This window comes from Oppia nitens, unplaced genomic scaffold (assembly GCF_028296485.1).
Source record: "Oppia nitens isolate AA-2021 unplaced genomic scaffold, nextdenovo-longstitch-racon4-pilon3 scaffold8_pilon_pilon_pilon, whole genome shotgun sequence".
NCBI lineage: Eukaryota > Metazoa > Arthropoda > Arachnida > Sarcoptiformes > Oppiidae > Oppia > Oppia nitens.
The window spans coordinates 272,403-293,569 of record NW_026533252.1 but is presented as its reverse complement, the minus strand read 5'-3'; the positions used below and the strand labels follow the sequence as shown (position 1 = coordinate 293,569).

Below are 21,167 nucleotides of genomic sequence, written 5' to 3'. Positions count from 1 at the left end.
TATATACTGTATACTGTATATTATGAATTATTATAAGTTATTTGTATAAAAATTYCTAAATATATAAAAACTAAAAAAATTTATTAAATTGTTTATTATATTATACATAAAGTACCGCATTAAGTAATATAAGCATTTAATTAATAATGTCATATAAGTAAGTAAAAGTAAATAAAAAATTATGTAAAATATATAATTTATATTAATATTAATATAATTTATAAAAATATATGTTTTAATTATATTTCAAGTACAGTATATATACAGTATAGTGCTGTTGCATTAAAACATGTCATTTAAATATGTGTCAAAACAAATCACCAGATTTTATGTATAAAACTTTAATTCTTATCAAAATTTATTTTTAGTTTATCTTTCACTATAAACTATATATCAAATTCAATATTATATATTATTAGACAAACATTATATGACACAAAACGTGTGAATGCATTATACAGTATACAGTATGTTGTTGTATAATTTGAATGTCATATTTAATTTTATTGAGTGACACAAACATAATATTTTTTTGACATTTTACTTGACATTAAATAAAGTTATTTAAACAGATGATTAATAAATAGAAAATTAATAGCTATTATTAAGTCGTAAATATAATTAGTAATTRCAGTACAAATTCAAATTTGTTAGTAAATCTAATGTTTTAATGTTATATAACATATATTAGCAAAAAAGCACTTTATTAGTTTAAACATATTAATTAACTGTTTTTACATTCAAATAACAAAAAATAATAAGTAAAATAATGATATATAAATTAATATTAAATATACTAAAAAATATATGATATACACATTAAATCGATATTAAATATAACATACATAATATATAAATTTATAATAATGATAATAATATTATTTTTAGGTGCCATCGGGTCCGCCAAAGAAGGAACTGTTGGATAATGTGGACAAAGTGCCGACATTTGTCCAACAATTGCAGTTTGCCGTCAAAAACGTTACGGTCGGCAAAGCGGCCACTTTTACTAAAGTAGATAATGTGATCCAAGAGACCAAAAACTTGATGTCCGTTATTAATTTAGTTGCCAAAAACTGTGCCAATTGTGCCAATCAGGTAACACACAATCAATTAGTCAAAATAATTAAATTTTTACATATTTAATATGTATTTATAATATATTTTGTTTGTAATATAAAACATGATTGTACAAAAATCTAAACATATTTTTTTTTAATTTTAAACTTAATTTGATAATAAAAATGTATAATATTTAAATAGCTCCATAATATAATATACAATTTATGATATATACTGTATACTGTACAGTATATACAGTTGTAAGAAAATAATAAAAATATTTTTTTTAGTAATTAAGAAAATAATTATTAATAATTAAACAATCTTAGTTTTAAGATTACTATCGAATAATATGTGAAATTATTTATTATAACTTTATATTTAATATTTTAAAATAAAAAAGAWTTACAAAAAGTATTTAAATATTATAAAACAGTATAAATAATTTTTTAAATATACTGTATTAATAAAATAATATTTAAAAGAAATTGATTTTTTTGATGATAAAAAATAAAAAATGATTTAAGAAATAAATTAAAAATAAATAACAATTTTGTGGATCATTTACGTTCAATAGGAAAGCTATTTAAAATTGATGGATATCTCATTTAATGGAAGTTAACCATTAAAGATCACATTTTGATTTATTGGTGAGAGTTTGACCATGCTTAAACAACAAAAAACAAACTGATATATTAGATAAAATTTCAGTATTAGTACTAATGTAAAATCCTAATTAATTCCAACATGGTAATTTAGTGACCATTTAATAATTGCCCATGACAATCTAACAAAATATTATAATTGGTTGTTACTATTGATTAATTATAAATAATATTAGTATATTAATACTTGTAGTGTTTATTATAATATTATTGATTAACTCCTATATTAACTATAATTTGTTAATCTATGAACTGGATCAATTGTAATATTAATTAACATAATTATGTTTRTGTGACTGACCTAGTACAATTTGGACATGCAAGGTGCTCTGAGGACACGTGCGCGGACACTGTCGCCGTCGATGMGATCGGAGGCCGAGATGTTCTACGATAGCAGCGGCGGAATGGGTATCAAAGGAGGCGGACTATCGGGCGATCCGGACATTTGACAGTTCGGTGCGGGCCGACGGGCTCTCAGACCACAGAGTGAAGGAGACGCGCGACGAACACGCGTTTCTTTTTTACTCTTTTAGGGTCAAAGTCCAGACGAGATTAAGTGATCAGACGACCAGCTTTTGTGTCTAATTATTCAAAACTAACAAAAAATCCATTTCCTCTTCAGTTAATTTGTTTAATACATTTTAATTTGTGTAATCAGTTAATGAAAGAGTTTTTTTTACAATACTTTAATAATTGGATGCATTTATATAGATATGCTTTTTGTTGAGTACCATAGTATACAAACAATTAAAGAGTTAAAGAGTAGACACAATATATTATTATATAATAGTATTATTATTATTATTATTTGACACAAAAGATTTCAAGTGATCGGCTCTTACCTATAATCTCGTGATTTTTCAATCAATTATTCAAATAACATCTCTGAATAGTTTTCAAAGCAAAACATCCGATGCTTTTGTACCGTACGATATAAAACCTGAATATAAATTAGTATTAATTTTAAAGCATTTTTCAAATTCACGATTCATTAATTTAGAGTTTTAACAAAATTTACTGTTTGAATGTTAATTTTTTATTACAGTATTTAGATATAATACTCAGATTAAAAAATTTTAAAGTTATAATAAACATTATAACTTTATTTTCTCTATTTTCTTTACATTCTTTAGTTTAGTATTAAAAAAAATTATCAAACATTATTTTGATTAATTTAATATTTAATTAATTTTTAAATATTAAAATTTAGCAATATAAATATTGTACGGCTCATACAGCACCGGGAAGTATGGATTTTGACCCAGATTAAACTATCAATTTTGATGTTTAATCAAAACAGTTTTTATAATTTCTTTAATTTGTCGTTTTTACTCTCAAAATGTAAATATCAAACTATTTATTAAAATGAAACTGATAATTGTTCAAAATATTTAACATAATATGTTTAAAATAATTGTGTTACCAAAATAATATTCAAATATAAAATTATTATATATAATAACAATGGTAACACTCAATAAAAGTTTATTATAAAAAAGATAAATTTATTTATAAATACTATCATATATTTATATTAATATTATATATGTCATGACAAGTAAAGCAAAGTGTTTGTAATTTGTAAATAACTAATAATATTAATTATTAATAATAAGTAAATAGAAAGTACACTTATGTTAAGTTTGTCTTCAAATTTTAACGCCATATATTATATAATAATTAGATTAGAATTATGAAAAAATTAATATTATTATATAATTACTATTATTATAAAATTATTAGTATTAAATTAGATAGTAATTAAATCTAAAAAATTAATTTATTGTTAATATATTAATTAATATAATATAGTTAACTATAAACTACAGTAATCTTACGGCCAATTTTTAATTGTTTTTAATCAAATGTTATTACATATTATCATTATTATTATTTTTAAAATATTGATATATATAAAATTAATAATTATAATAATATTAATTAAATTTAAAATTAAACAAAAAAATATAATATATACTAATAAACGTATAAAATACAATAATAGATAAATAACAATTTTATTATTGTCTTGACATCATAACATTATAATCCATGAATAAAATAAATACTATAATAAAGCCTTAATTTATATACAAATGCAAGATAAAAAAATTTGTTATTTAAACTAATTTTAAAAATATATTTACTTGTCCTCAATGTTTTATATTTTACAATGATCATCATATGATATTATTATAAATTTGTTTATTTTACAAAAAGTTTATTATATTGTTTTAATTAATAACAAATATTTATTAATATATTATACCACTATATTTATAATTTTATCTAATTATTATTAAATTATAATAATTTTAGTCACACAATTTACAACAAAAAAACAATATAATAATTAATGAATTATAAATGTTTATAAATATATATATTTATTAATAATAATAAAAAAAAATAATAAAAATTACATTTAATAAATCATGAATGCTTTTTGTATATTTATTTTAAATATTATTTATAAAAGCTATTTTAACAAAATAATAATTTATAATAATATTAATAATAATAATTTTATTTAGTATTAAACGATGAGATTTATATAAGAATAATTTATATAACAAATTTTTTTCATCTATTAATACAATGCGTTTAAAGTTAATTTTAATTTTTATATCATTACGTGATGTTTTATAGAAACTTAATATATTAAACCAATGAATATGACATGGATTTGATTTTAAAAACATGTTTTAATATTTTTTATTTTACTTTCATTATCTAATGTGTTTAAACCTAAAATTTTTAATCTATTTTCATAATCTATATTATTATAACCTAACTTATATAACTTATTATTTTTTTTGTGGTATTAACTCAATTAAATTTCATTGTGTTTTAATTGGAGTCCAACACATATTTGAATACTCAATGATCTTGTATTTATATATATTGTATATATGTTTTATATAGATTTTAAAATGTTTTTCAGTAAACTTTTTTTACAAATATATTTTAAAGTATTAAATTTAGAAAAAGCATTTTATTTATCAAACTTATTAGAATAAATTATAAGAATATATCATTTTTATGATAACAGATTTTTTACAAAATAATAATACATAGAAAAAATACAATAAATTTTTAAAGTTTAATATAAAAATTAAAAAGTTATATTTAAATAAACACAATATGCATTTTTGTTAATAACTTTAGCTGCCGTTACAATAGAAACAAAATTTTTATATTAGAATTTTTAATTTATTGTATTTTACAAGTTTTGAATAAAAATCAGTTAACCATAAAGTGATATTTTCTTATGTTTTTTCTGCAATTTTTACAAAAATCTAATTTTTTAATCAAATTAATATCTTTATTATTAAATAATTTAAGATTAAAAAAACTATTTCATCAATTTAATAAAATGAAATAACTAATTATTATTAAACTATTAAAATATACACTGTATGTGTATGTGTATGTGTATGTGTATGTGTATGTGTATGTGTATGTGTATGTGTATGTGTATGTGTATGTGTATGTGTATGTGTATGTGTATGTGTATGTGTATGTGTATGTGTATGTGTATGTGTATGTGTATGTGTATGTGTATGTGTATGTGTATGTGTATGTGTATGTGTATGTGTATGTGTATGTGTATGTGTATGTGTATGTGTATGTGTATGTGTATGTGTATGTGTATGTGTATGTGTATGTGTATGTGTATGTGTGTGTGTGTGTGAGAGAGAGAGAGAGAGAGAGAGAGAGAGAGAGAGAGAGAGAGTAGCAATCTTTATGATAATCATAATATTGATAAAAATATTTATCAAAACATATTTTATTTTGATTATCGTTTTATGCACAATATTTACAGTTTATGCAATAATATACTATTTACATAAATTATATTAAAATGCAAATATATTTGATGACATTTTAATTCAAATCAAATACATTCACATTACTACTACATTTAATAATTTTAGATATTGTAAATTACTATAAATCAAAGTATTATATTATAATTATAAATAAATTATTATATACTACAGTACTGTCTATTATATTTTTGTTTTGGTTTTTATCTACAAAATAAATATTATAATAGTTTTAAGAAATAAAACAATGACAATGACATCAATTGCAGCAAACAAGTAGTGAAAGTCAAAGTTAAATAAATAATACAAGAAAATGATATGACTTTTACCTATAAGTTCACTGCTCTTTATTTCCTTTAGCTCTCTCTCTCTCTCTCTCTCTCTCTCTCTCTCTCTCTCTCTCTTTCTCTCTTTTTTCTCTATTCTTCGCTTTTTCTCAGACGAAGAAACAGACTGTTTATTCGGGCGCACAGACAATATGCTTAGCCATCCGTATAAATAACGAGTTGAACTCCCAGTCCTTTCTTATTTCTTTCTCATTTTTTCTAACCTAACCTACCCTTCCCTCAAAAGTCTAAAAAAAGTCATTTAATAGTTTTTGTGTTCAATTTTCTATATGTATTGTTGTCTTCTTTGAAAGTATTCAATAAAATAGTTTGTTTTTTAGCTATCACTTTGACACCAAGTTTTTATATTTTGTTTAAATATATATAATACGCGTAAATACAATACATTACTATTATTTGAAACATTACTCTTAACTTGTGTTTTCATTATACGTTTAACAAGTTTTATAATACAATTTCTATTAAAGTGTTGACAAATAGTATAACAACTAAAATAATAATAACAAACTTTCTATTATAATGGGAATTGAGTTACAATTAATAGTGTATTTTATTGCATTAATTATTTGTTTGCCYTATATTGAGTGCGACGATCAGTTATTTAATATATCCGATATCATTAAATTAGGTAAAAATATTTATATTAATTACTATATAAAAACTAAATTATATTTAAATTATATATTAAGATTAATTTAATATTTGAAATAAATTATTATAAATAATAATTATAATTAATAAATATAAATATTTTTGTATTGTTTAAAATGAAATATATATATATTGATAATTAACAATAATGTTATTAACAATAATACTGGTATAATGAATGTATAGATTATGGCACAGTTGAACAAATTGAAAGTATCGATCAAAATAACGGCAAATATGTTGAGTTTGTTTGGAAAATACCTGAGTTCTGGCAAATAGTAACCACTGAACAGGAACTGGCGCTGTCCTCTAGATTCTATATATCTGAACCGGGATATCGATTACAGATAATTCTCACACCTAATACTACTTATTCAGATAATTTGGGATATGTCGGCACTTTCTTTAGACTGGTCACCGGTTTATATGATTCGGAGATTGAATGGCCATATAAATTGAAGACTGTCTTAACTATTGTTAATCATAAGTCCAACGCAACTGAGACTCCCGGTCGCAACAGCAATGGTATCGGCAGTACAACTATAGACTACTTGAAACTAAGCGATGGACAACCGTTTGCAGTAATTCCCAATACAGACTCGTGTAGATTGAGATCAGCATTTTTACGGCCATCAGCCGATCAAGACTACAACCCGAACCCCGACGGGTGCGGCAATAGACGACATATAGCGCTAAACGTGTTGGAAGATAAAAGTGATGAATATATAATAGATGGCGCCCTTTGGGTTAAACTTACTATCTATATGTCTGAATACGGAACGGCATATAAAACGGCTGAGCTATCAATGAAATATAATCAACTGGTCTCCTATTATGAGTGGACTATCAATGATTATATGTCAATACAGAACCAGTCTTTGACAGATCAGAAAATTGCTGTACTCACGAGTGAACCATTTTATACCTATAAAAACGGATATCTAATACAAATATTTTTGACACTTTTACCCAAACGAAATGCATTTGCATTATCATTGGCGTTAGCACAGGGAGATTATGATAGGTTAGATCATTTAAATTTTATTTTGTTAAAATATTGTATTAATACAATTGTACATTAATGGTATCCTAATAATAATATAATAACTTAAGTAAAATATATATAAGGTATTTTTTATACTTCAAATTAAAAAATATTAAAACAAATTAATATACAAATTTATAAACTATAAAATCAGGATATAATTGATTCAAATGTATTATTATTTATATTTGTATTGTTTTATTGCAATTATCAATATTTATTAAATAGTTATTTTTATTAAAGGTATCTCCAGTGGCCCTTTCCATATAAGTTTGAGCTATCAATTGTCGACCAGAGTCCCGGTTACTGGAAACGTGATTACTCGGTGTCGATGCACCCGTCGACCAGCGAGTGCGGTACCGATCCGTTCTTTCAACCGGCCAGTTATCCCGAGTTTTGTTTTCTAACCGTCCAATCGATGGAATTATTAACACTAACTCATTATAACTTTGTTGTAAATAATTCGTTGAAAATCGGTTTCCTAACMAAATTGAGYTCATTTTCTGAACGCAAACAGACATCAATGGTCATCAGGGATGACAAACTGGTGGCCGAATATAATTGGCTCATACCTGCCATTAGTGGTAAATTAGATAAGTATGATCTGATTAAAGATAAATCCAAAACATTGGCCAGTGAAGAGTTTTACACAAATGGACAAGGTACTTTCAATTATTAGCTTTTATTAAATTGCAATATTTTTCAGATTAATACTCTTATATTATTCAAATATTTTTGTAAGTTTATATTATTAAATTGATTTTAAAATTAATTATTAGGTTATTTGTGCCAAATATTATTGACAATTAATCGTACGGCAAATAATGACTTTGCAATTGGACTTGAGTTGGCCCTAATTGAGGGTCAGTACGACTCGATACTCGACTGGCCTTTTAATAAAACATTTGAGTTATCATTTGTACGACAATCGCGTGATAATAGTTTTGTTGACAATATCACCAACAATAACAACTTTACTGACAGTACAATCAAACACCAGGAGTTTAAACAGGTGGTCATTCCCGAGAAAAGTCAATGCAGTCGACACTCATTTCAAAAACCAATTGAAAGGAACCCTCCGTGTGGTCACATCAGTCATATCCCGTTTAGTCGCTTATCGCGGGCTCAGGACTTGCTATCGTCGGGTAATCTTTTGGTTAGAGTTGTTATCCAATTATAATACTGTTTTATATACAGTCTGTATATTATCTTTTTTTAAAATCAATTTAATTCATTTATTCATACATTTTTTAAATACAATACTTAATATTATTAAAATAATTATCTATTTAATACATTATTTATTAAATAGAAACTAATTTACAAAAATAATTAAGAATAAATTATTTTTTATAATTAAATTAATTATTTATTATAATATTGAATCTACATAATATTTTTATTTATTTATTTTAATAATTATTTTTAAATAAAAGCTAATTAAATGTAATAACTATATTTTTACATTTATATAATAAAATTTACTCTCAATAGAAAAAGCTATCAAAGGCTGTGTAATAATTTATATTAATATTACTTTTAGTATTGAAAGTCAATATTATAAACTTTTTTTTAACTATTCAATGATAAGCCAAAAGTAATTTTTGGTCTAATATAACATTAAAATGCATAAAATACTTATTGATATATAATTTACATTTAATATAAATAATGTCATAACAGTTATCATTTTTTACGCATTTTAAGTAAATTTGTAGTAATATATTCAAAGCAAACATTTTTTGGTTTAAATTCATTTAAAGTTTCATTCATTGTGTGCTCTCATCCAATGAAAACTACAAATGACTTTACTATTTGTGATCAAATTGAGATAAAAACCTTTTTCTCTCTATACGTCAAAATTATATATCATATATTATTCTTAATAAAAATAATATATTATACTTATCTAACAAAATATACTAATATATTTTGTTAAATATTTTAGAGATAAAAATTATGCACAAACACACACTTTACAAATTTATATTTGCATTATTGTTAAAATGAAAAATGACTTAAATTAATAAGTTTTTTGTGTCTAGAAGTGTTAACTACTTGTCGTTGGATTAGATAGTTTTTAATCAAAATTATTGATTTTAAATCTCAAATTATATTTTATATTTATATAGAGGTAGGGATTGTCTAACACATGCACCAGCGCGTGGACACCTATTTTGTTTGAATTTTATTTGCAATTTTTAATTATAAAGGAGGGGCCTATTATATAATACATTACATAAATATCTATAAATGACTTTTTACAACAAATAAATAAATATTATACTTAAGTACTTTTATATATTCATCATAAAATATAGGATATAATATAGATTGTAATTATAATATTACTAATAATTTATAAACTAACTTGTTTAATTATAATAATTAAGTATTATACGCATAAATTATTTTATAATTGAATTTTATTTCAGTAATACAGTTATAAATTTATTTAATTCTAAAATGTTATAAAAAATATTTGAAAACTTTAAATAAGTATTGCCTTACAATACTATAGACACAATAAATAATAAATATAATAGCAATGGATATATTGATGAATGTTATAAAATGACATAAATTTTATAATACATGATTATCAATGTAGTTATGTTGTTAAACATACAAAAGAGTGTATATAATATCAATTGAGGTGATAATCAAAATATAAATAGCATATCAATGTATATTTGTATAGAAACATAATGTACAGTAAGTTATATCCCATAATAAATAAAAAGAATTTTCTTTAAAATATTGATTTGTATTATAATAATAGAATAAATCTATTGACATATTTATAAAAATCTTATATTAGTTTTTTTGATACATTAACTTTGATGATCATAATGTAACAAAATAACAATATTTACAATAAAAGTGTTGCTTATAGTAATCGTCTAAAAAAATGTCAAACGATTGTTGAAAAATAACACAAAACTTCAATTTTCTTTTATATAATAACAAAAGTATTTATAAATATTAAATTTTTTAATATTAAAAAATTGTGAAATAAATTTTAAAAATGTAAAATAAATGTTAATTAATTTAAATAAAACATTTTTCTACATTTATACATATTTTTAATTAAATTATTTATAAATAAGTTTAAAAATTAAATCAAAGATAATGTCGATAGTCATTAAAATTTGTTATTAAGAAGACATCAATTATGACTTACTATTTGACACTCTCTCTGCTATTATTAGTTTAGTATTAATATTTCAATGTATATATCAGTTCCCAACAATTGATTGGTAATCGATTAGTACAATGAAAACACACTGATTCACACAAATGACTATTGATTTGTTGAACAACATTATATAACTACTACCAGTGCTGACCAGATATTCATAATATAACTTAGAGATAAGGGACAGACACATCTTAAAAATTAAATATTTATTTATTATATTTAATTAATTATAATTGGTTATTTAAATAATACTTTTTATTTATACTATTTTGTTGTTTAATTCACATTAACAGTGATTTGTTTCTAATAACAAACTTTTTTTTAAAAAAAATAATTTAAAACAAACAAATTATATTATATATTAAAATCAGTTTTATAGGCTAAAACTTTATAAATAATATTAAATTAATATAAACATATAACAACTATAAAATATGTATAAATATGTATTATTGAAATATTTCTGAGTAAAATCATACAATCTATAGCCCATTCCCCGGACTATTGATTTTAAAATTTTTTGAGCTTTTATTATAGTATATAAGTATTGCAAAATAATGTCATCCAATATAATGGATATTTTGTAAGAGTCATTGATGGCTCTCACTTTTACCACAAACTTTCAATTTGTGAGTCTATTATAAGCTACCAGTGCTCTTGCGGCACATCTCTCAATCTGACACTTCATTTGCATAAATTCTTTCATAAAGTGATGTCATTTTGGATGTTTCGGCAATAAAGTTAAAAAATACTAAAAAATTAACTAATGTTTCGCAAAAAGAAATCTTTTCTCATACGAGATATACTCGTCGGTCAGTGTCCACACGATTGTCCACTTGTTGTCAATGAAGATGACAGTCAACAACAGCAACACCTGTGGCCGACCACTCAGAGTACCGCTATAAACGAGTGGAGCACAGGTATGTCACATGCTTTCACACAACTGGAAGCTTTAAACAAACATATAGGAACATCGATACTGGCCCGGGAGCACCCTCTCTATGGTCTATACTATGCGGCCGTGGCATCAGCTACTGGTCAACATCAACTGGACGGTGATTGTCCACTAAGTGAGCACTCGTCAAACGGTGGAAGTAGTCATCCATTGGTAACAGTCAGCGGTCGTAAAGCCCGTCGAAATCGTACGGTGTTTACTGAACTACAGCTCATGGGTTTGGAGCGCAGGTTTGATTCACAGAAATACTTGTCAACACCGGACAGGGCTGAATTAGCCCGAGCACTGGGACTCACACAACTACAGGTCAAAACTTGGTATCAAAATAGACGCATGAAATGGAAAAAACAGGTTTTCATTTCTTTTCATTTATAATATCATATTATTAAAAGTTTTAATATAAAATTACTTCAATCTGTAATTAAAATAACAAAATTATTTATACGTTATTAATATTTTGTTAATGAATTTAATTAATTAAAAGTTGATTTATTTGAATATAAAATATATAGATAGACTTTTTATATTGCATATTTGAAGTTTAAATTTCAATAGCTTAGTACAGTATAATACTTGTATTTATATATTTTTCACGTTAATGTATATAAATTGTATGAAATCATTTATTGATACTGATATAATAATTGTATTTAATATTTAATATACAGTATAAGTAGTTTAATAATTAATTTTTTAATTTTTATTAAACTGATTAATAATTAAAAAGTATAAATAATGAATATAAGAATTGATTAAATAGTTTGAAATTTAAGTTTCAATGGTTTATTTGATGTTTAAAAATTATTTTGTATATTTTATGATATAAATAAAAAAATAAGAAAACTATAAATAAAACTATCAATTTGTTAGGTAATGTTAACTGGATGTACAGTACCGCCGACTAAACCTAAAGGAAGACCCAAAAAGAACTCCATTCCCTCTTTTGGTGTATTGGACACAACGGCACTGATAGTGAGCGCCGCCGCCGCTGCCGACCCTACCCTGGCTTTGGTGCAAAGTCAGCGCTTGGAGGCCACACTGGCCGCCGCACTCAGCGCACAGCACTTACAATAATAGCTTAACGCTAAACATATTCCCTGTGCTCAATATGATAGGGCTATCCATGGATGATGAATACTATCAATAAATTTCATACATTCATTGGTAAGCCCTTTGAAACTAAAGTTCCTATAAATGTATGTCTCGTGTGATTAGGTCTAGAATTTTAAATTTTTATTACAATGATTAACAGTTAAATCATAATTCATTATTAGTATTAGTATTATTACTCTCTTAGGCCTTAAAAACATATTTAATACAATGTGTTAATGATTTGAATTGTACTTAAAAATAAAAACTTTATTTAAAATAAATTTACATTAATAAGCATTTTAATATATATTATTGTGGCTATTTTAAATTTTATTTTTAAGTTACTAAAATGTTATTTATTTTGCTTTCAATAAGATATTTATTGTGTTAAACATATCTGTTCATTGAAATGTAACATCGTTTATAACATTGCAAACAAAAATTTTCAAATGTTGTGTTTTATTATGTAAAGCAATCATACCTTACATAATGATATTGAATAGCAATTCATGGCTAACCCGATAACACAATACAGTCATGAGAGTTGTTACCCGCTTTTCATTGTTATAGTTTCCCCTATATTTGCAGAGAAAGAGAGTTGACGGGTGCTTAAAGATGACAACCCATATTACCCACTAGTGGTGTGATCGATGAAGTGGTAATTGAGAGCAAACCACACTTACTATACATACTGTGTGTATATATGTATTCATGGCTCGAGAATAGGCAATAAAAGTCTGTGATTTCTATCATGTTTTGTGGCAACACTTTAATAGTTAAATAACGCACAGAAAAGAGAAATTGTATGCAATACTCCCTTTCCATCGCTAAAAAATATCTTTATGTCTACAATACAGTACATGTATTACTATAACATTTTTACAAAAGATAAGCATAATTCAAGTGAAAATAAAGTATTGACTATAGATTTGAAGCTCAATATTCATTCATATAGTTTTTCAAAAGTGTCGATTTTATCTTTAATAATATTAAATTTAATATAAAATAGCAAAAAATGCATAATTAATATATTAAATAATATATGAAAAACCCTTTTGATACAAATGAGTGAACATTTTTAAAGCGTAAATGTTGTGGAAGTAATCGCTTATTTTCTTGGGACACAAAAATGAATTATTATTATATATATATATATATATACTGTATATATATAGTGAAATTCATAGTGAAAATTAGTGAACAGTGCATATTACTTATATATTGTTAAATATATATGTATATAATAAGTGAGAGTCTATTGAATAGATAATAATATACATAAAATGCTAATTTGTAACAAATAAGCACTTTTTGTTATCTCAAATATTGATTTTTTTTATATAGTATAAGCTGTTTATACTATTACAGTCAAATTAGTTTTTAGGTTTTTATATCATATAAATTTTTATTGCTTATGATTAATATATTATACAAACTTATTATCTTAACAATGAAATCAGTTATATTTATTTGTAATAATTTTTTTATTCAGTAGTAAATTGAAAAGTTTTTATTTATAGTCAATATAATGTTAACAAAATACAACAATGATTTAAAAATTAAGTTTTATATTAATTTTATATATATAGAAAAGAAAATGTAAAAAATTAATTATTTTTAAAGTACAGAATTAAGTTCTGTAAATATAAGTAGATATAATAGTTTGTATAAAATAATATATGTTTATCTAATATAACTTTATATAAGGAGAAAACAAAACTTATTAATAATAAAATACATTTTCACCATTTGTTGTAAACTCGTTGACCATTACCCCAATCACCAAAACCATAACCATAACTGTCCCAACCAGGCTGTCTTTTATAATTCCAATTATTATCCAATCTACTTCCCTGGCCTCCCAAAGAGCCACTTAAACCTCTAGCATAATTGCCCCAACCATATCCCAAACCATGATTACAATCCCATCCTCTTCTATATCCTGACCGTCCGTCCCAATCCAAGTTATTAATCCATCCGGATCTTCGTCCATATCCAGTCCACGATCCACTACCACCTCCAACCCCACCATAGCCTCCCCACGAAGCGTAAGTATTAGCAATAGTATATAAAAATACAAATATTATCTGAAAATATTTTATATAAACATTTTAAATATAATGAATCAAATAGTAATATTAAAAAAAATTATTTCTGAATCTTACTAAAAATTTCATATTATTATGATTTTCAAGCAAAGCATAAATTTTAAAATTATAATATTAAATGTTTGGTAATATTTTATGTATTTTTTTCTTATATATATATACAGTACCTAAACAGTACTCTAGTGGTGGTGTACTTAGAAAGATGTTAACACTGGGGTCGCACCTAATATTGTACATCACATAACAAATTATTTTAAAAATAATGATTATATAAATTAACCTTGGCCATGTAAGTTAAATATATTTTAATAGACAAACAGATAGGTAAATACAATAAACACAGTTAGACATAGGTTTGACTAATGGGAAAATACCACATAATTGGTATCATTTTAAAATTTTAATAAATTTATATGCTATAGAGTAAATTATTAATTAATAAACAAAAATATAGAAAATTTTAATATATAAATAACTAATAGACAATTGGTTTAAATTAGATATTAAAAAGACAATCACTTTTTGTTGAACAATATGATTAATTTGTTTGAATAAACATATTGCTGTATATTGTTTAAAATAATATATTTATTAAAAACATTGGAGGTTATCGTTTTAAAAAAAAAATAAATTATGCTTTGTTTTGACTTATAATTATATTTAACTACAAAATGAAATAAATTAGTTTCACGGTATAACAAAAATTTCTTAATCTTTTATTATACTGTTTTGGTTTGTGATTATTAGTAAGAAATGCTAAATCTCTTATCTCATAATCTTATATTCAACTCATTATTATTATAGCGATTTTAATAATCCAAATTAAACAAAATAACAAAAAAAACATTAATTGCAAATTTATATCAATGTGTTAGTACAGTATTATTAGAGTATTTCAATGACTTTTGAAACATAAAAATTTAACATCAATTAATAGCATTTTTAAAATTATTCATTGATAATAGTTTAATATATTGAAATATTTATAAAATACATCTATTTTCTATTTTGATATATGACTATATATCACGAAACTTGATTTTGTTTAATATTATTGTATTATTTTATTATAATTGTAATATTGTAAAAAATTTTATATTTATGTAAAAATAAATTACAAAAATTTAATAATAATAAAAATTATTTACATTGCATAATCAAAATAAATAATAAAACATTGTGTAAAATAAAACAAATCTAAATTAGTTGTATTAACTTTTATAACTTAAATAATTTTCTTTATAAAATATTTCATTTTAAAAAATCATAACAATTTATTATCACAATTATTGTTATAAACTTATCAAACATATAAAAGAAGAGCCGCTATTATGACGGCACCGGAACTGTAACTACAAATCACTTTAATATAGTGAATGTGTTGGCCGGACAACCAGTCCTATCAAATGCCGTCTCTTTTGGTGTTTTTCATAATAAGTTCACTCATATTATTCACATATTATTATTATATTATGCATTCAACACATTCTTTAACACAAATAATAATAATAATAACAATAAAATAATTATATCAATAGTAATAATCATTTGTGTAGACAAACACCGCTTTATTTCTAAGTTATTGTTATTTACAATAATTTATAGTTTGCTATTAAAGAAATACTTATAATTTTCATTTTTTTATTTATAAGTTTTAAATAATAATAATTTTATATTAATTTTTAAAAACATAAATAAATAAAATTATCTTCTTATGTAAGCATTTCATTATTGCTTACAATAAAACTAATAGTTTTATATAATTATTGATAAATAAATTGAACTAAATATAGTTATTATTGTTGTCTTTTTTTAGACATTAACCCAATTAATAATATTGATAATATATATATAATTTATTATTCGTATTTAAAAATATTGAAAAAATAACATTGTTATTAATTGATTGACTATATTTTTATAAAAATTTTTATAATAATCATAAAAATAGTTTATTTACAAATAAATACAGTATTATATCACTATTTACTTAATTGTTATGTGAACTTCCGGAGCGATAAATAACATAAACGTTTGACAATTATTTATATTAATCATTTTATTTCTGGTAATTTATTATTAATCTGTGTTTTATTTTGTTAGTTAACATTAATCGAATAATAATATTATTATTATTAGTAATAGTAATTAGTTTTAGTATTGTTTTATATCAACTTTTATATTACGCGTGTTTCTACACAAAACAAATTGCAACTATTTATTATAAATTATAATATAATCGCTATTTAATAAGTTAGTAATTGACCTGCATCTTTACAGTTAACTTGATAAATTTGTTAAATATAAAAAATATTTCTTGATATTTTTATAAAATAATGTGTTAAACAAAAATTAATAATAAGTTTAATCAAATAACATTATTATAATAATTTTAAAATATTAATAATTGTTATTAATTGTTAAAATGTTTAACAAAATGAACTGTTGGATAAAGTTTTCAAAACTTGTGATCCATACGGCTATTATTGTGACATTTTTTGCGGCAATCTATGAATGTGTTAACTTTGACTACAATAATCCAATTGCTCAGACATTGTACGGTCAGGTCAGAGGAAAGCCATACACATTGCCGGCCACAGGAACGGGATTTAATAAACAAGTTATTGCTTTCATTGGTATACCCTATTCACGGCCGCCAACCGGTTACGATAGGTTTAATGTAAGGAATAATAATTAATGAGTTTTATAATATTAATAAAAACAAAATAACAACAAATTATACAATATTTATAGCCTCCTCGAAACCCTGATTCGTGGTCACCGGATATCAAAGATTGTACGGGAAATCGGGTAATGTGTCCGCAAGTGGAACAACGGTTTGAATATACGTTATCCGAGACTATACTCGAGTCCGAGGATTGTCTACAACTTAACATTTATGCCCCGATCTATGTATGTGTTGTGTTGTCTCAGATAACATATTATTTATATAATAAGAAAGTCTTTACTAAATATTATTACAAAAATAATTTTGTTTGAATAGTCCAATCAGTTTACAGTTCAGTTGCCAGTACTCGTCTATTTTCACGGCGGAGAGTTTAAATACGGTGGCAAAGACTTCTTTAAGCCGGACCAGCTCTTAGAGAGTTCACTTAGTGATGGCAATGGTATTATCATTATTACTGTTAACTACCGGTTGGGACCATTAGGTGTGTGGTTTGTTGTCATTGAAAAATTTGTCGTTTTATTAATTCATAAAATTGATTCACTCTTTATTTACTTTACAAACTATTAATTATAGGTTTCATTTCCGCCGATGACATCAATATTCCCGGAAATAACGGCATTAGAGATCAGTTACAGGCGTTGCGATGGATTAGTGAAAACATTGGTTCATTCAATGGTAACTCAAACAATGTGACAATTATGGGTCACGATGCCGGTGCCATTTCCGTCTCTATGCATGTCCTCAATCAGGAGGCGTGGCGTAAGTTATTATACAAAATTTTCAATATATTGTACACATATTTTCATCAATTATTAAATATTACTTTTATAAAATATTTTTTACTTATTGATTAATGTAAATGTTATTCATGTATAGCCTTTTTTCAATCTGCCGTTTCGATCGGTGGAACGGTATTCACTCCGTGGGCTTTTAAAGATAATCCTAAAGATCAGGCCATGAACTTCGGTAGCTTTTTTGGATGTGACATACGAACCGATAAACTGTTGGACTGTCTCCGCAATCAGGACTGGAGTGCACTGATGGGCAAATCCAGGGACAGGGATATGGACCGCAATTACGAACCGTATTGGTTTCGACCAGTGGTCGATCGTAACGTGTCATCGTCAGCCATATTGAAAGACTGGCCACTAAATCTGTATCAAAATAGTCTGTTTAAACCCTGTCCTTATGTTTTGGGTTTCACTAAAGATGAGGGAACGTTAGAATTTTACCTACAAAAAGCAAGAGTAGATAATAGACAGACTAATGAAGAGAAAATAGCATTTCTCATTAGGCCTTTCCTTAAGGAATGGGCTTCGGAAGACATTATAGCGTCGGCAATATATTACCAATATTTTGCACGCAATCAAAGTCGTGTGAATGTAGCCCTAAATCCCGATCCAATGGGTAATCTCGCTCCGGGAATGAACAACCGATTATCATACGGTGTACTACCAAACAACCGAAACCCGGCCCCCTATCAGGGATCCATGTCTAATGTGAATACACAATATCAAGGGGGGACAATGGAGTTTCAAAATGATAAAATATTATCTGAAGTTAGTAATCGATATAACACTAATAATCAACTTTCTTTATATTAAATGTAAATTATATTACTTTATATATTATAGATGCTGGGTGATTTTCTATACCTGGCACCCACCGACTATGTGGCCCGACTGCACTCAGCAATGGGCGGTAAAGTCTGGCTATTTGCGTTTGAGTACGAGGGCAGCAAATCATTCGGACCCATGCAAATCAAAGCTACACCAATATCCCGTCCCGCCTATGGTGTTACCCATATGGACGACACATTTTATGTTTTACCTAACGAGTATTCACGTGACAATCCTGTCCAGGATGCTCAACTGACCAAATGGTATACCGGACTGTTTGTCACACTTTCCAAACTCAATACAATACCCACCGGATATGGCAGCTCTACAGTATTCAATTGGCGTCAGTATACACCACAAACACCAAGTTATTTACTCATTTTTCAAAGGGCTGGTATTATGCCTACATTTAAGGAGGCGCGCAACCCGTTAGAGGGTTATCGTACACAACAGGCAGACTTTTTCAATGGATTTATCTATAAATTGCAGGATAAGACCAAAGTATATCCCAGTCCTTTCCCATACTCTGAGTTTAAGGGTTATCGGGCGGCCACGTGGTCACTGTTCGGCTTTATTGTGCTTTTATTAGTCATAATCATAGCACTGGCAGCTGTACTGTGTTTCAAGAGACGAAAGACCAATGAATTGAAACTTTTGCGCCGAAATGATAAGGAAATGGAGGAAAGGTTTAATACAACGTAATGTTTTCCATAATTTCAATAACTTATTGATATATCTTTTAATTATTATTTATTTTTATGGCATAACATTATTAACACGACTATAAATAATCTTATTTTGAATAACGTTTCTCATATACTGTATAATTGTGTCAACTCATATACGTCTATAATTATGAGAACTATAATATATTATTTCTATTACTATAAGTTTTTGTATGGTTTACATTGTGTATATTTAATGCAATTTTCTCAATATTTTAAATTTTATATAACAAAATAAAAGATTTACAATAATAATAATAATAATAATACTGTATAATGTTTATCATAAAAAGTAATAATATTTGTGTTTATTTATTAATAATTTTTATTACTCAATATTTATTAATATACTATGTAGCTATTTTCTATAATTTAAATAAATAAATATATACTTAATTATTATTTTATATTATTATAATCTAATAAATGTTTCTATTTTTTAGAGATTATTCCGAAAATGAGAGATTATAAAAACAAATTGGATTTTTAAATGAAATGAAATTAAAATTTGAAATTTGAATATTTGAAATTATTAATAGTTGTTACAACTTTATAGCATAATGTCATATAGTATTAATTCAAATATAATAATTTAATTTAAATAAACTAATAAATATTTATATTTCAATGTTTTACAGTTTTATAAATTTAAATATGTATGTAATGTAATCAGGGATTTAAATTTTTTTACTATTGTTCAGTACAAATAAAGATTATTTACAAATTAAAATTAAATTAGTTTTCAAATTACGTTATGTATTGTATAAGAAACTAATTTATAAATATTATTATATATTGTGTTGTTTTAAACAATTTTTATAATATTTTTGTAATATTTATAACACAATATAATAAATATTTGCATTTCATTTCATCCAATCCAGAAAATATTTTATTGCTATACATATTAATGAATTGAATATATTGTATAATAAAACAACAATTAAAATGTAATTTATTAATTTCAATTAAATCTAGATGGCATAAAATTGTATATTTATAAAACTAAATTATAAAATAAAGTTACAGTTGTTATTATTGTAACAATAGATGAGATAATATCCAAGAGATTTAAGTTATAATAACATATTGTAGACAAATATTTTATTCTCTATTGTTTAGTAATTAATTTCAACATTGATTTCACAATTTAATTCATTAATTATGAATCAATAAAATA

General features: G+C 24.4%; 4 protein-coding genes across 4 annotated transcripts in view; all 4 read left to right on the top strand.

The window, feature by feature from the left end:
* The window catches only part of LOC128964291 (alpha-catulin-like), a 31,395-nt gene extending 29,069 nt beyond the window's left edge, over positions 1–2,326 (top strand). The window contains exons 8-9 of the mRNA XM_054310872.1: positions 889–1,095; positions 2,030–2,326. Coding sequence (XP_054166847.1) covers positions 889–1,095; positions 2,030–2,173 — 351 coding nt within the window. The 3' untranslated portion in view covers positions 2,174–2,326. The remainder of the gene's footprint in view (positions 1–888; positions 1,096–2,029) is intronic.
* Positions 2,327–3,358: 1,032 nt separating this feature from the next.
* On the top strand, positions 3,359–8,777 carry LOC128964031 (uncharacterized). The gene is made up of 4 exons (XM_054310590.1): positions 3,359–3,365; positions 6,739–7,576; positions 7,841–8,259; positions 8,377–8,777. Exons 1-4 carry the CDS (start codon positions 3,359–3,361, stop codon positions 8,775–8,777), a joined length of 1,665 nt encoding a protein of 554 aa, XP_054166565.1.
* A 2,788-nt stretch (positions 8,778–11,565) lies between these two features.
* Positions 11,566–12,828, top strand: LOC128964030 (homeobox protein BarH-like 2). Its single transcript, XM_054310589.1, has 2 exons — positions 11,566–12,105; positions 12,625–12,828. The coding sequence occupies exons 1-2, from the start codon at positions 11,566–11,568 to the stop codon at positions 12,826–12,828; spliced, it is 744 nt and encodes a 247-aa protein (XP_054166564.1).
* A 4,539-nt stretch (positions 12,829–17,367) lies between these two features.
* LOC128964029 (venom carboxylesterase-6-like) lies at positions 17,368–20,458 on the top strand. Its single transcript, XM_054310588.1, has 7 exons — positions 17,368–17,634; positions 17,709–17,867; positions 17,959–18,124; positions 18,217–18,402; positions 18,520–19,202; positions 19,278–19,960; positions 20,431–20,458. The coding sequence occupies exons 1-7, from the start codon at positions 17,380–17,382 to the stop codon at positions 20,456–20,458; spliced, it is 2,160 nt and encodes a 719-aa protein (XP_054166563.1). The 5' UTR covers positions 17,368–17,379.
* The last annotated feature ends 709 nt before the right edge of the window (positions 20,459–21,167 follow it).